The 13554-nt window shown below is 51.0% G+C and overlaps 2 protein-coding genes across 2 annotated transcripts; both read left to right on the top strand.

Annotated features, from left to right (window-relative positions):
• Positions 1 to 1037: 1037 nt before the first annotated feature.
• On the top strand, positions 1038 to 9335 carry CCT3 (chaperonin containing TCP1 subunit 3). The gene is made up of 14 exons (XM_075040956.1): positions 1038 to 1205; positions 2541 to 2602; positions 3064 to 3114; positions 3210 to 3272; positions 3879 to 3975; positions 4394 to 4511; positions 4702 to 4888; positions 5373 to 5522; positions 5996 to 6128; positions 6585 to 6666; positions 6793 to 6973; positions 7262 to 7507; positions 8091 to 8222; positions 8972 to 9335. Exons 1-14 carry the CDS (start codon positions 1175 to 1177, stop codon positions 9074 to 9076), a joined length of 1638 nt encoding a protein of 545 aa, XP_074897057.1. The 5' UTR covers positions 1038 to 1174; the 3' UTR covers positions 9077 to 9335.
• Positions 9336 to 9606: 271 nt separating this feature from the next.
• Positions 9607 to 13403, top strand: GLMP (glycosylated lysosomal membrane protein). Its single transcript, XM_075040955.1, has 6 exons — positions 9607 to 9708; positions 10436 to 10693; positions 11011 to 11193; positions 11336 to 11554; positions 11713 to 11990; positions 12325 to 13403. Exons 1-6 carry the CDS (start codon positions 9616 to 9618, stop codon positions 12491 to 12493), a joined length of 1200 nt encoding a protein of 399 aa, XP_074897056.1. The 5' UTR covers positions 9607 to 9615; the 3' UTR covers positions 12494 to 13403.
• Positions 13404 to 13554: the final 151 nt, after the last annotated feature.

Raw genomic sequence — 13554 nt, 5'->3', positions numbered from 1 at the left:
CTAGGACTCCATCACACGAACGCTGAGAAAATACCTGTCCTTGGCCTAAGAAGCTTAGAGCTTTTTACAAAGAAGAGGGTTGAATTTCTCTGCAAAGCACCGTACTCAAGTAGCAGTTGGTTGTCAGAGGTTAATGCATCCAACCTACTTCTATGTATTTTTCTTCCTGGCTAACAGTTGGGGGGGGGGTCTATGGGAGCTGGAAGAGAGCAAGTAATTATGAGGGAAGTAGACAAAGCCTTGTTATTGAGCAGAACAATTCAAGGGGGGGAAAAAAATCAGACAAGCTGAAAACTTTTCTAGGTGCACTGGCTGTGAAAGGGCAAACGGAACTGGTTTTGCACCCTCTTTCCCTGTAATTAACGCTGAACAATTGGAGGGGCCTGTCGAAGTGCACCGTGACAGAAATGGCTGCTGTGGGGATGCCTCAGCTGCAGGCCGAGGACTCTAAGGCGAAAACCAAAGCCTCCGGGGCACTGGGAGGGTCTCAGGTCCCACCAGGCAGCTCCGCTTCTGCCTCTGAGACGCCGAAGGGGCCGCGGTGGGACAGAGCAGCGGCTGGGTAAGGCCGTCGGGGTCGGCCGCGGCCTCAGGACCTGTCCCTCCCAGCATGCACCGTGGCAGCCGGCGGCGGCGCGGGATGGGCGAGACCACGGCGCTGACAGGAAGGGGGGTGGGCGTTGAGGACTTCCCTTCCACAGACGGATCTCGGAGACGCGATCCGCGCCCCAGCTCACCGGTGGAGCCGCCGCATCCCGGCTGCGGTACCTTCCAGATGCAACGGGGAGCGCGGCACGAGAGCGTCCCCCATGCGACCGCCCAACGTTTGCTCCTCCGGCCCCTTTGCGTACATGCAGTGACTCCCCCCGGCATCGCCCATTCGCGCGGCGCCGGCAGCCCGCACATGCGCAGTCCCACGCGGCCCCGCCCAACGCGCCGCGGCCCCATGCGCTGGGGCCTCGCTTCTCAACCGAACCTGCTGCGAGCGCCAGGGAGGCGGAGGAGGAGGAGGAGCACCGCCTTCTTATTGGACGGCGGGTCGGCGGCGCGGTGCGGGATTGGTCATTGCGGGGCGGGAGGCGGGGCAGGGTGAAGCGGCAGTTCTCGGAGTGTGCGCCTCGCCTTCGCTGTCTCCAGAAGGTTCCGCGCCGGGCGCCGCGCTTGAGCCGCCGCAATGATGGGCCCGCGCCCTGTCCTCGTGCTCAGTGAGTGTTGCCGCCGGCCGGCCCGGCCCCCGGGGGGGCTCCTGGAGGTGGGGGGGGGAGCGGAGGACAGAGGAGGGGGTCCCCCTTTGCTTGTCATCTTCCTCGCCGCCATGTTGGTTCCCCCTCGCGGCCGGGCGCTGCCTCCCAGACCCCCGGTCCGGCCGGGACCACCCCCCCGCCTCTCCTCCGCTCCGCTGGATCCCGGCTCCCGCCCCCGGCACGCCCTGAGCTCCCCCTTCACTGCGTCTCCTCAGTCCCCGCAGGCTCTCCGCAGGCATTGCCCCGTCCTGATGGGCCGTGCCTCCTCCCCCCCCCGCCTGCGGCCCCACTTCGCTCCCTGCGAGAGAGATCTCAGGGTAGCGGAGCCCCCGCTCCTCCTTAAACCTCTCCTGGCAGATCTCGTCTTCTCTCAGCTGTGTTTCTCCTCGTGTGTTTCTCAGCGTGTTGCTTTGTGCCGCCCCCTTTGAACCCCTTGCACTTTGTGATTCTCTCACCAGCCTCCAATATGAGACTTTCCCGGGGGGAACCCAGAGGTTCTGCGTGGGTTTCTCATTCTTAGCTCTCCATCTGGTCTGCTAACCATTAATCTAAGAGGCAGGCTGTTGTAGCCCAGGGCCCCTTTGCTATAGGCCTGCTTACCTTATTCTTTGTGCTGCTTTTGCTGTAGCTTTCTTTTGTTCTGTCTTATAAATCGATATGCACAAATATCTGCTCCTGAAGTAAATGATGCTCATCCAGTCTAAGCTTTTTATAAAACAAAAGCAGCACCAAGCCTAGATATTCTTTAGGGCAGACCCTTTTGACAGCTAGTCCCCAAACATGGTTGTGAGCCTGTGATACAGCAATGGCTACTCACCCTAATGTGCCAAAGGCCCAGCAACACTGATGTACAAAACTTAATTTTAAACCAGTGTTCCACTTACTGTGAGTGAGCATCTGTAACTTTTTTTTGACTGAAAACTACTGTGCAGCAGTTCATAGTCTTTGTGGGATGTAGCGGATTCTAGTGAGTCACTGCCGTTTGATTTTCTTTGGGGAATAGGTTATACTTCAGGGTTGCAAAGTTTTGTCTCAGTTGAATTATGATGCTAATCAATTCTGTTATAATGAGGAATGTTGTTTTTCGCTGAAACTCTTATATGCTTTCTTAATAGTGGCTGTGATATTTATATTGTAAACTCTTAATTTAGAACTGGTCATATATCAAGTGTGTGTGACTGAGAGGTTGTCTTTGATGTATTGTCAGTATCACTTTTTCAGTCTTGGACTTCCTAGTAAGATCAGATTAAAGTTATATTTGTACTTTAATATTTTATTTTTTTCTGTGCGCTTTAGGTCAGAATATGAAACGTGAGTCTGGAAGAAAAGTCCAGACTGGAAACATCACTGCTGCTAAGGTACTGTACTCTCGTGTTTTGATTATTTTTTTTTATAGTATGTGTGCATATATATAGATGTATTTATATATTTAAGAAGGAAAACTGGATCTGAAACATGTTTTCTCTAGTCTGTACAAATCCAGAGTAGAAGCAGCATAGAAAATGAATTTTCGGTGTTAAAATAATGGGTGCAATGTAACTGAACATGGCGGGGTTTAAAACACCAAAACCTCTTTCCCTGCAAAATCTGAAAGTGTATAAATTTTGATAGCCAATTTAAATAATAATTGAGTGTCGTGCCAGTGCTCTTATAATCCCTGTATTCTCATTCCCACACAATTCTTAACTTCTGCATCTAAGCAACTGCAGAGTCATTGGGTCACTTAAATTTTGCAGTGGCTGCTTATTTCATATAGACTATGTTTTTTCAGACTTTCTGATGCCCTCCTGTATTGCCTCATTTCTTTTGTTCCTCCTAGACTATTGCTGACATTATCCGAACGTGTTTAGGACCAAGAGCTATGATGAAGGTAGGAACTTTTGTTGAAATACCTGTGCTGCATACTGACTAGAAACGCTACACATATTATAGTTCAGTGCAAATATTGCTTCTCTTTGGTTGCAGATGCTTTTGGACCCCATGGGTGGGATTGTGATGACCAATGATGGCAATGCTATTCTTAGAGAAGTAAGTTTCTCCTAAAGGATTGTCTTCCTTAACATGTGAGTCGGAATCTGCCAGGATACAGTTACATAGCTGCCAATGGAACTATTATGTCATCTTTTGACTTGAGAGCCAGCAAGTACTGAACAGCAGTACCAAAAAGGGTGCTTACTGGGGGGGTGGGGGGGGTGTGTGGAATTAAATATTTCCAGCAAACCTCTTCAGAAGAGTAGGTTTGATCCCAGGGTGGTAAGTTTTCATGGAGGCTTTACAAGACTGCTGTAAACTGTATGGTAATTGTAGCTATAATCACTTGCATCAAAACCTTATGAGTAGATACTTGCTTTTACAATGCCAGATAATTAGACTAAAAAATTATAGTCATCTTCCTGGTGCAAGTGCTGTTAAAGTAACATCACAAAAATCGTAATGCCTGAAAAACCATGGGAGACGTAATATTGTGAAAGGTGAGAGCTTATTTTCAGTCTCAAAAAGGAAGAAAAATCTTTGCTATAGTTGGGCAGAATGCCTTTGATTGTTTAAAAGGTGTGGTATTTGTTCCATTGAGTGATGAATGAAGTTTCAGTTTTAGTATTCTGGAACAAAAACATACCCATTGCTCCTGTACAGATTCAAGTCCAGCATCCAGCTGCAAAATCAATGATAGAGATTAGCCGTACTCAAGATGAAGAAGTTGGAGATGGGACCACATCTGTAATTATCCTTGGTAAGGAGAGTGAATAAGACATACTTTTTATAAAGAGTTAATGCTGAAGTTCGCCCTTTTTGCTCATCAGAGCCCAGTAAGTACGCCTTAATGAGACAGATACTTGTTATTTACCAACCCTAAAAGTCAACTCTTTTTTTTTTTTTTTTCCCCCCCCCCCCCCCCCCCCCCCCCATGAAAGAGAATGCTAGGTTCATTAGATCACCTGAGGTGATCAGCTCCATGTTTTGGAAAGTTGTGTTCTTTCCCTCAGATAAGGACAGTTAAGTATAAAGTAAGGTATAGATGCCGTTAGAGTTCTCTATGTGGACAGCAGATACTTTTTGTCTGGTGTGCTGTTCTCCTGTCTTGACTGTTGGTTGTTCTACTAACTTATCTGGGGAATTTTGATGGTTTGATTTTGTTGGTTTTTTTTTAGCCGGAGAGATGCTCTCTGTTGCTGAACACTTCCTTGAACAGCAGATGCACCCAACTGTGATCATTGGGGCTTATCGTAAGGCTCTGGATGACATGATCAGTATTCTAAAGAAAATTGGGTAAGTATGAGCTGGTGGGAGTTGAAGAGAAGGGATATGGGGTTTCTGTACTGCTTAAAGATGATTCTTCAGGGAATCATGTTAGTAAAATGTAACTTAAATGTAATTGGAGAGGGACTTAATGGGATTATGAATAGATTGTAGCTTGGAGTATTACTCTGTTTACTGTTTGGTTTTTCCTTTGTGTCAGCACTCCAGTGGACGTGAACAACAAAGAGATGATGCTTAAAATAATAAAGAGTGCTATAAATACCAAGGCAATAAACCGCTGGTCTGACTTGGCCTGTAGCATTGCTCTTGATGCTGTTAAGACTGTGGAGTTTGAAGAAAATGGCAGAAAGGAAATTGATATTAAAAAATATGCAAAAGTAGAAAAGGTGAGTATGTCCTGAACCATTTCTTATCTGCGTGCCCCTTTCTTATTCTGAACCAGTTGTTCCTAGCATGCAGTGGGAAGAATTTTGTGCTACTGATCTGCAGTCCACCAACATAACCCTTGAAGATATTTTTGTCAGTGCTGTTAGCCTTGCTGGTTTACAGTGAAAAGTGGGCCGGTTATTTCCACTCTTTTAGAATGTTTGTCAAAAAGGTCATTTAAGTTGTTTTGGTTTCCATCTTCCAAACACATGTTGCCAGGCAATAGGATGTGAGCAGTTTCTCAAGTTCTTCCATGGCTTTTTGCTTAATCTAAGTCAGAGTGCTCTTAAAATTAACACAGATTGTGACCTGGATGCATCATGGTTACTTGGGAGAATTTTCCTTTTTCGGTACATGGGATGGATAGTTTCAGGAGCACAGATATACAGGTTTTTGTAGAGCAGACTGACTTGTCTCATTTTCTCCCTTTCTTGTGTCTGTCAGATTCCAGGTGGTTTTAGTGAAGACTCCTGTGTTTTGCGTGGAATCATGGTGAATAAAGATGTAACTCATCCCAGAATGCGTCGCCTTATTAAGAATCCACGCATTGTCCTTCTGGATTGTTCGCTAGAGTACAAAAAAGGAGAGAGCCAGGTAAAGCAAGTCCTGTTAGAGATGTCAGCAACTTTTGATTTAAGACTAGTAAAGTGAACAAATACAGATAGTTGAAAGTGTGAGTGGCAAAAGGCTTTCTTTGTGTTCTGCCTTTCAGAGACCTTTTGCATATATAGGCTAATTCTGCTGTGGGGTCAGTACACTGGGGAAAAAGGTAGAAGAATATAACTGAGGCTACACTGCTTTTACTCACTGAAGCAGCTACAGTGATTTGTGTATCTTAAGCGATGATCAAGAGTCAAAGAAATATTTCTGTGCTTTAATTAACACTAATGTTAAACTGACACAGTGTCACAGTTTATTTGATCGGTATTTTTCATTGTGTAGTTCTCCTCAACTCTTCCCCAGGCAACATTGGAGGAGTTAAGATCACTCAAGCCAGGGGATCTGTGTCTAACTCGGTGAAGGGTTGGGAGAAATACAGTAAGATACTTACACCTCTTTCTGTGCAGACTGATATTGAAATAACGCGGGAGGAAGACTTTGCCCGTATCCTGCAGATGGAGGAAGAATACATTCAGCAGATTTGCGAGGATCTGATGAGAGTCAAGCCAGATCTGGTCATCACAGAAAAAGGAATTTCTGGTAATAACACACGTGATCCTTCTTTGTGTCCAATTCATCTTAATAAGGTTCATGCTATGTTAAGTGCACCATTTGGTACTTTAAAAAAGAAAACCAAAACAAAACACAACCCCACCCCCCAACCTGATTTTGAACATGACCCTGGTTTTGGTTTGGTTTTTAGCTTCCTAGCAGATGGTTCTACATTGCAGGCATTGAATTTGGGTCTTGAGGTTGCCTTGTGAACATGGACACTTAGGATAATATTTTGCTTTTCCAGCATTTGGAAATGATATCAAAACACAAGTGAGGATGAGTCTAGCAAACTGTGGAAAGCTGCATTGTAGTTTTGCCTTGCAGCTTGGGTTAAGAAGCTACATTTAGGTTTTTCTTTCCATAACCCTTTTTACTTTAAAGACACAAAGTTTGTCATGATCCTGCCAATTCATCAATAAAATTGCACAAACCTGATTGCAGACTTGGCCCAACACTACCTGATGAGAGCCAACATCACCGCGATCCGCAGAGTAAGAAAGACAGACAACAACAGGATTGCCAGGTAAACGCTGTCTCTTCACTGGAGCCCATTCTTGCTGTCTATGGCATGGAGTTTTCATTCTTACCTCACCCTTTCTCCCCAGTTCTTACTTGTGAGCATTTAACTTGACTGTTGTTTGTGCGCTAGGGCCTGCGGAGCTCGCATTGTGAGTCGCACAGATGAGCTGCGTGAGGAGGATGTGGGAACTGGAGCCAGGCTCTTTGAAGTTAAAAAAATAGGAGATGAGTACTTTGCCTTCATCACTGATTGCAGAGACCCCAAGGCTTGCACTATTGTTCTGCGTGGAGCCAGCAAGGAAATCCTAGCAGTAAGTTATTACATGTTCTGCATCCCCTCCCATCCTGGCCACTTTCTTGGTGTCAGTAAGTCATTTCTTACTTTTGAGCAGCTGTTGTGTGCAAATGAAGCAAGCACAAGTTTCCCCTGGGTTCTGGAGCGACGTAGAATTCCCATCTTGTGGGCTGTACTGTTCAGTGAAGGCAAAACTTGTATAATGCAGAGAAACCAGCCCAGCAGACTGTGGGCTGTGCTTTCAGCTGGTGGTGTGCTACAGTTCCCTGCAAACAATAAATCTGTGCTTTCATGCCTGTTGCAGGAGGTGGAACGCAACCTTCAGGATGCCATGCAGGTGTGTCGCAATGTCCTCATCGACCCACAGCTGGTGCCAGGAGGGGGAGCTACCGAAATGGCCGTTTCCCATGCGCTGACAGAGAAGTCCAAAGGCATGACGGGTGTGGAGCAGTGGCCCTACCGTGCAGTAGCCCAGGCTCTGGAAGTCATTCCCCGAACGCTGATCCAGAATTGTGGCGCTAGTACCATCCGTGTGCTGACCTCACTCAGGGTAAGGCACGTGGCACGGGATCGTCTGAAGAGATTCAGCCCTTTCCTGCTGTGTCCTACTGCTGAGATCATTTGTCCTTCCATAGCAGTGCCCTTGCGGGGGCAGCTTGTCAGGCCATTGAGGGCGTAGCTTTTTAGGAGATGCGGTAGGCTTTCAAGGAAAGCTGTGTTGAAGTAACTGATCTGTTGAAGGTGATTGAAAGACTGTTGTTGGGTTTTTTGCATTAGCTGGGCTGCAAACATTTTTACCCAAGTTTTATGTCAAATTTGAAAGCATGAACATGGAATTAAATAGCATGTTTGAGGTACCAGAGTTTAAAAAGAAAACAGTAAAACTCTGAGGGTGAACAAAATCAAAATCTTTCTTTGAGATTAGGTTGGATGGCATGAGAGAGAATATCTCCAAGTCTTAACTTCTGATATAATTACAGGTTTCAGGTGGTGCTCAGTAACATGCTTTTGTATAAATCAAAAAAATTCTAATGACCTTTTACTATTTTCCTGATCCCATGGTCAGTCTGAATTTCCAGAAAGTGAATTTTGTGTCTTACTGCATTGGTGGTGACCTGTCTTTCTCCTTACAGGCAAAACACACTCAGGAAGGCAGCCAGACATGGGGAGTGAATGGTGAGACCGGAGCCTTAGTTGATATGAAGGACCTGGGGATCTGGGAGCCTTTAGCAGTCAAATTGCAGACCTATAAAACAGCAGTAGAGGTAAGGAGAGAGGGGGGAAATTTAAGAGCCTCCATAGCATATCTCTTGGGAGAGGGGAATGTTACTACTTGTGCACTTGAATGTTTGGGTAAGCGGCGCAAACTGAGTGTGGTGTGTGCTGGTGTTTCAGCTTGCTAACGCAGGAGGTGTGATGGTAAGGGATGCAGCACCCATGGGAGCCCATACTTGGGCTTTCAGAGGGGTTGATTTTTGATCCTGTGGCTAAAACTTGTTGTGTTCCATCTCACCTTTTTTTGCAAACTCTGCAGACTAGTTAGCCTCACAAGGATGGGCTGCTCCAAGTGACAGCCAGAGCCATGACTGTGGGAAGTTCAGTGCCAGCAATGTGCTGGAATCCAATTAGTGGCCCTGGGAGCTTCAGCCCTTTGGATTGTCTGAGTGGCCTTGCATAAGCTGCCCTCCCCTTGTTAAAAGATCACGTTTTAAGCATTTGCTCGCTGGTGTTAGATCAAAGGCAGTTTCTTGAAGGGAGGCTCTGTCCCTTTCTCGTCAGACAGCTAGAAATAATTGGTGTCCCCTTTTCCACGGGGCGTCCCTGGCAGGTGCCAGAGCCATGGACTGACTGATCCCACCTGCCTTTGATGGGCATCGTGTCTTTTCCGCTGTGCTGTGTTACCACGTGCTATGCTGAGAGAATAATTTAATTAACGGTGTGAAAGCCAGCTAGATTGGCTTTTATTCTTTGTGATCAGCTCCTGACTAAACCTGGGTATGGGGTTTCTCCCCAGACTGCAGTTCTCCTCCTCCGTATCGATGACATTGTTTCGGGGCACAAAAAGAAGGGTGATGATCAAAGCAAGCAGCCTGCTGCACCAGAGGCAGCCCAGGAATAAGAGGGGCCGAGGCACTGCTGGGAACAACCAGGCACCTCCGACTATGGAAGAGCTGGATGAAGTGACCCCGGACTGAGACGGAGCTGGGGAAAAGTTTGTCTAAAGTCTGTGGGAGGGAGGGGGAGAAAAAAAGCCCACGAAGGTGGGGGAAAGGGCTGACGTGTCATTTAAGTGCCCCTGCTCTGGGTGGAGATACTGATGCTTAATTTAAGTCTCTGGATTAATTAAACTTTGAGACCGTTTGCCTCAAAAAAGAAAACGCATCATTTCAGTCTGTGCATTTAAGGTGGGTTAGGAAGGAGGGGAGAGGGTGCTGCCAGGGGCCTCTGGGCGGGTTAAGGGTGCGGGGCTGGGGCCGCCCGTTGGGGGGGGGGGGCGGGACACCCCCCCGGCTCCGCGGCCGCTGGCGTCATCCCCTCTCCACTCCCAGAACCTCTCTGAAGGGCGGCGGCTCCTTTAAGACTCCCGCGCGGCGCTTCTAAGGGGGCGGGGGGAGGTCTCTGAGCGGTCACGTGAGGGGGGGCGGGCGGAATCGCGACATGGCCCCGAGCGTGCTGGTGCTGCTGCTGCTGCTGGCGGGCGGCCGGGGGGGCACCGGGCAGGGAGGGGCCGGTGGCGGCCGCCGCCGACAGGTGAGCGGGGCGGCGGGACCGGGAGGGGGCGGGGGGGCGCCGGGTCTCGGAGCGCCGCCGTGGTCTCCAGCCGCCGGTGCGGGGCTCGTCCCGCTGCTTCCGCTTGCGACCCGTGTGGGGGACCGGGCCAGACCCCCGCGTAACCCCCCCCCTTCCCCCGCAGAGCGCCCCGAAGCCTCGGACGCCTGATCCTGCTCGGAGTAGGGGCCTGGGCTGCAGCCCCTGCCCCGAGATCCGACCCGACCGCGGGTGATGCCGATACTGTGGCCCAAGCCTGCGGGGTTTAGGGAGGAGAAGGGGCTTCCTCGGGTCTCCGTGCCCCGCGCCGAGCAAATCCCACCCCGGGGTTCGGCTGGAGCTGGAGGGAACCTGTCCCCTCCCTCCATCCTGGGGACCCTGTACCGCCAACCCCTGTGCTGCTGCCACACATCCCGGTGCCACCCGCCTCCGTCCCTCATCTCCCCACTGTGTCCTGATCCAGTGGGAGAACCGTGGCTGTGGGCAGGGAAGTTGCCGGAAAGCTGTTCCGAAACAGGATGTGAAATGCTGACTGAGCTTGTTTAGCAACACTTGGGCTGTGGCAGGGCTTCCTCGCCTGCAAAGATCACGGGGAAGCTGAGGCAGATCACGTGCCCTCATCTGGGGGCTGCCTGCTGTCAGGAAGCTGTGCATTTGGAATTGTTCTGCGCTGGGCAGGACCGAGTCCCCCTAAGACCTTCCTCTGCAGGTGTCGATGCAGTACAACCCTGGCTGGAACAACTCCTCTGTCAACCTGCTTCACGTGCGGGCGGTGGGACCTAGTGACACCCTGCACTACATCTGGAGCAGTATCGGGGCCCCCACAGTGCTGCTGGTGGCTACGGAGAGCAGGAGGAGCACCCTGGGTATCAACTGGACCCAGCTCCTCTCACCTACTCCTGCGGGTGCCATCTGGATTGACCCTCCCAGCAGTGTTGTCTACTCTACTGCCGTTGTCTTCACCAAGGTACCACTGAGGAAGGTGGCCCTGCTCCGGGGGAGCTGCCCCATGGTGCAGGGGGTTGCTTGGGGCCGAGAAGGTCAGTCGGCAGCTTTCCCACCTGCAGCACAATGGTCCCTTGTGTGTGCTACCCTGGTTGTCTCTAGCTTGAGCTGTGATGGTGCCTTGAGATGTTTGGCCAAGGCAGCTCCTTTTTGGTCTCCTTCCTCTCCCCGTGGCAGTGGCAGCCCGGCGCGTGGCAGCCCGTAGACCATAGCGCAAAGCGGTGGTGTCCAGAGCACCTGCTAGTGGCTCCTGGCCCCTCTCCCCTTCCTTTTCCCTAGGTGTTTGAATACAGTGAGGCCAAAACACTGGAAGAACTCTTCTACCCCATGTACGACCTGTCCAACTTTTCCTGGGACAGCATCAATCACACCCTGAACCACACGGCCCTGACAGCTGAGTTCACAGGCATCCCGGCCACTGACCCCAGTGGCAGCTTCTCCAACGGCAGCCTGGCATTTCGGGTAAGTCCACAGGGGCAGAGAGGGGGTGTATACTGCACTGGGATGCTACAGGGGGAACACAGTGAGTATCATGTCCAAAGCACCTTCTCCTGGGTGTCCCAACTGGTGATCGTGCTGTTCTTCTGACCTATGTCCCCTGCAGGTGACAGCCTATGAGGCCAGTGGCCGTGACGGGCCCCTGCCTAGCCTCCTGCACACAGCAAACAGCTCTAAGGTGGAGTTTGTCCTGGCTGGGGTGGCTCTGCGGGGCAACAGCTCCAAATTTGTGCTGGAGGTGGCCACGGTGGAGGAGATAGGGGTGGTGCAGAAGTTGCGCTCGGCACGCTCCATTGACGACGAGTACACTCCCACCATCTTCGAGGTGAGTGTGGGGTGAACACTGGGCTTGGGGATGTCCCCTGCTGCAGGAAGGAGGGTGAGGGGGATCTGGGGCAAGTAGCCTGGGCAACCTATGGCTCACCCTGGCATGAAGACCCTCTCCTGCCCTCACTTCACTGCCTATTGCTCTCCCTCCACCAGATGCTCTCCCTGGTAGCCGAGTCCCAAAATGACAGCTCCACGCTCAGCTTCCTGCAGTGGAAGGCGACAGCCTACGGCTCCCAGACCCCCAGGCGTGAGGACAGCATCCAGTGCCGGTCTCACGGGCTGCAAGCAGCCAACTGGACCCTGCCTGTGTCCAGCATTGTCCACGCCTACTTTGGGGAGGGTGTAGGCAGCACCTACACCATCAGTGCCATCAATATCTCTTTTGGGGGAGAGGATGGAAAGGTTTACCAGGAGAAGCACTACCTTAGCTGGTGAGTGGGGTCTGTTGTGCATGAAATGATACTCTTCCAGCCACTAATAACTTGCAGTTTGGGGAACTGCTGAGTTAGAGGGTTTTTCTGTTTGATAACTATCTCCTTTCAAAAGTCTATGTTTTCCTATGATCCTGTAACAAGGAGTTTTGCAGTTTATTTACGCACTCCCTCACCCCTCCCCCATTCTGGGAAACCCTGTTCTGCCCCATGTGGGATCCTGACAAGAAATCTCTATCTGACCCTATTGGGGTGGAAAGCCCCAGATATTCCACCCGTGGGGACACAGCTGATCCCCATCTCCACGGCTGATTTGTCGCATTCCCTCCTGCAGGTCTGCTCTGCTGGGCTTTGGGCAGCCCCCCAAGGACACCTTCTCCCCCCTCGTCATCTCCATCACAGCTGTGGCACTGGGCACCCCCATGGTGATGCTCCTGGTGGGCAGCTCTGTGGTCCTCTTTGCCCAGAGGAAACGCTACTCTGAGTACGAGCCCATCAACTGAGTGGGATGGTCCCTGGAGAGACCCCCCCAGGATCCTTCTTGTCACCAGAAAATGTCGGCAGCTGCTGCAGGGGCTCTAATGCCTGCAATCTACTCTCTGTTCTCCCCTCTGCCCCTGCAGTCCAGGCTCGGAGGGGACCAGGGCAACATTTGCAGCAGTTGCCCACATCACGTATCCCTCTGTCCTACTCCGTCCTACTGCCCGGATCCTGCATCTGATTACACTTCTTCCTCTGTTTTTTCCTGATCCATCCAGCTAAGAGAAGCGACTGGGGGAAGGTGGTCAGGGTTGCCTTGAGCTGCAGAAAGATCCTCTTTCTCCTAAGGGATAAAACCACTGTTGTCATGTCTGCAGCCAAGCAACAGCTGGGACTGGCTGTGCCCTGTCCTGTGCTGCTTCCAGAGCGCTCCAGGGTTGCTTGGGTGGCTCCAGCCCAGGAGCAGGGCTGGAGAACAGGGCTGGGGGACCAGTACTGCTCCTGCCAGTGCGCAGGGTGCCTTGCTGCTTCTCACTGTGCTGGGGACACCCCAGAACAGTCCCCCCCAACCCAGCTGGGGCTCACAGACTCCTCAGACCCCAACAGGCACTTTCTCCTGTGCTGGCCTTGGTGAGGGCTGCTGGTCCAAGAGAGAAACCCAGTGCCGCTCTGCAGCAGCTGCTTGAGCTTCGGTGTGTTCTGTCAGCCCGTAAAGGGCTGATCTAGCCTTGCTCTTGGTTAACTGCAGCCATTGGCTCTGCAGGGCTGGCTTGGAGGTGCTATCCAGGTGCTTGAAGCCGTGAGGCAAGCGTGGTCTGTAGCTGCTCGGTGTTTGCAGAGGTAGCACATCACTTGGGGATGTGCTAGGTTTTCATGTTCTCCATCACTGACTTGTCTTTGACCAAATAAAGTGGATTTCTATGAGCAGTTTCATGTGGAAACACTGTGCTATGGGTGAGCATGAGGAGAGCAGCTCTCGGCCCTCGCAGGAATTAAAGGGTGCAGGAGCTCAGCAGGAGCCAAGGTGCAAAAACACCTCTGAGAGGAGGGAGGCTCCCTGCCCCTGGATTGACTCATGCCCCAC

Source organism: Buteo buteo, chromosome 11 (genome assembly GCF_964188355.1).
Source record: "Buteo buteo chromosome 11, bButBut1.hap1.1, whole genome shotgun sequence".
NCBI lineage: Eukaryota > Metazoa > Chordata > Aves > Accipitriformes > Accipitridae > Buteo > Buteo buteo.
This window is presented reverse-complemented; position numbering and strand designations above follow the sequence as displayed.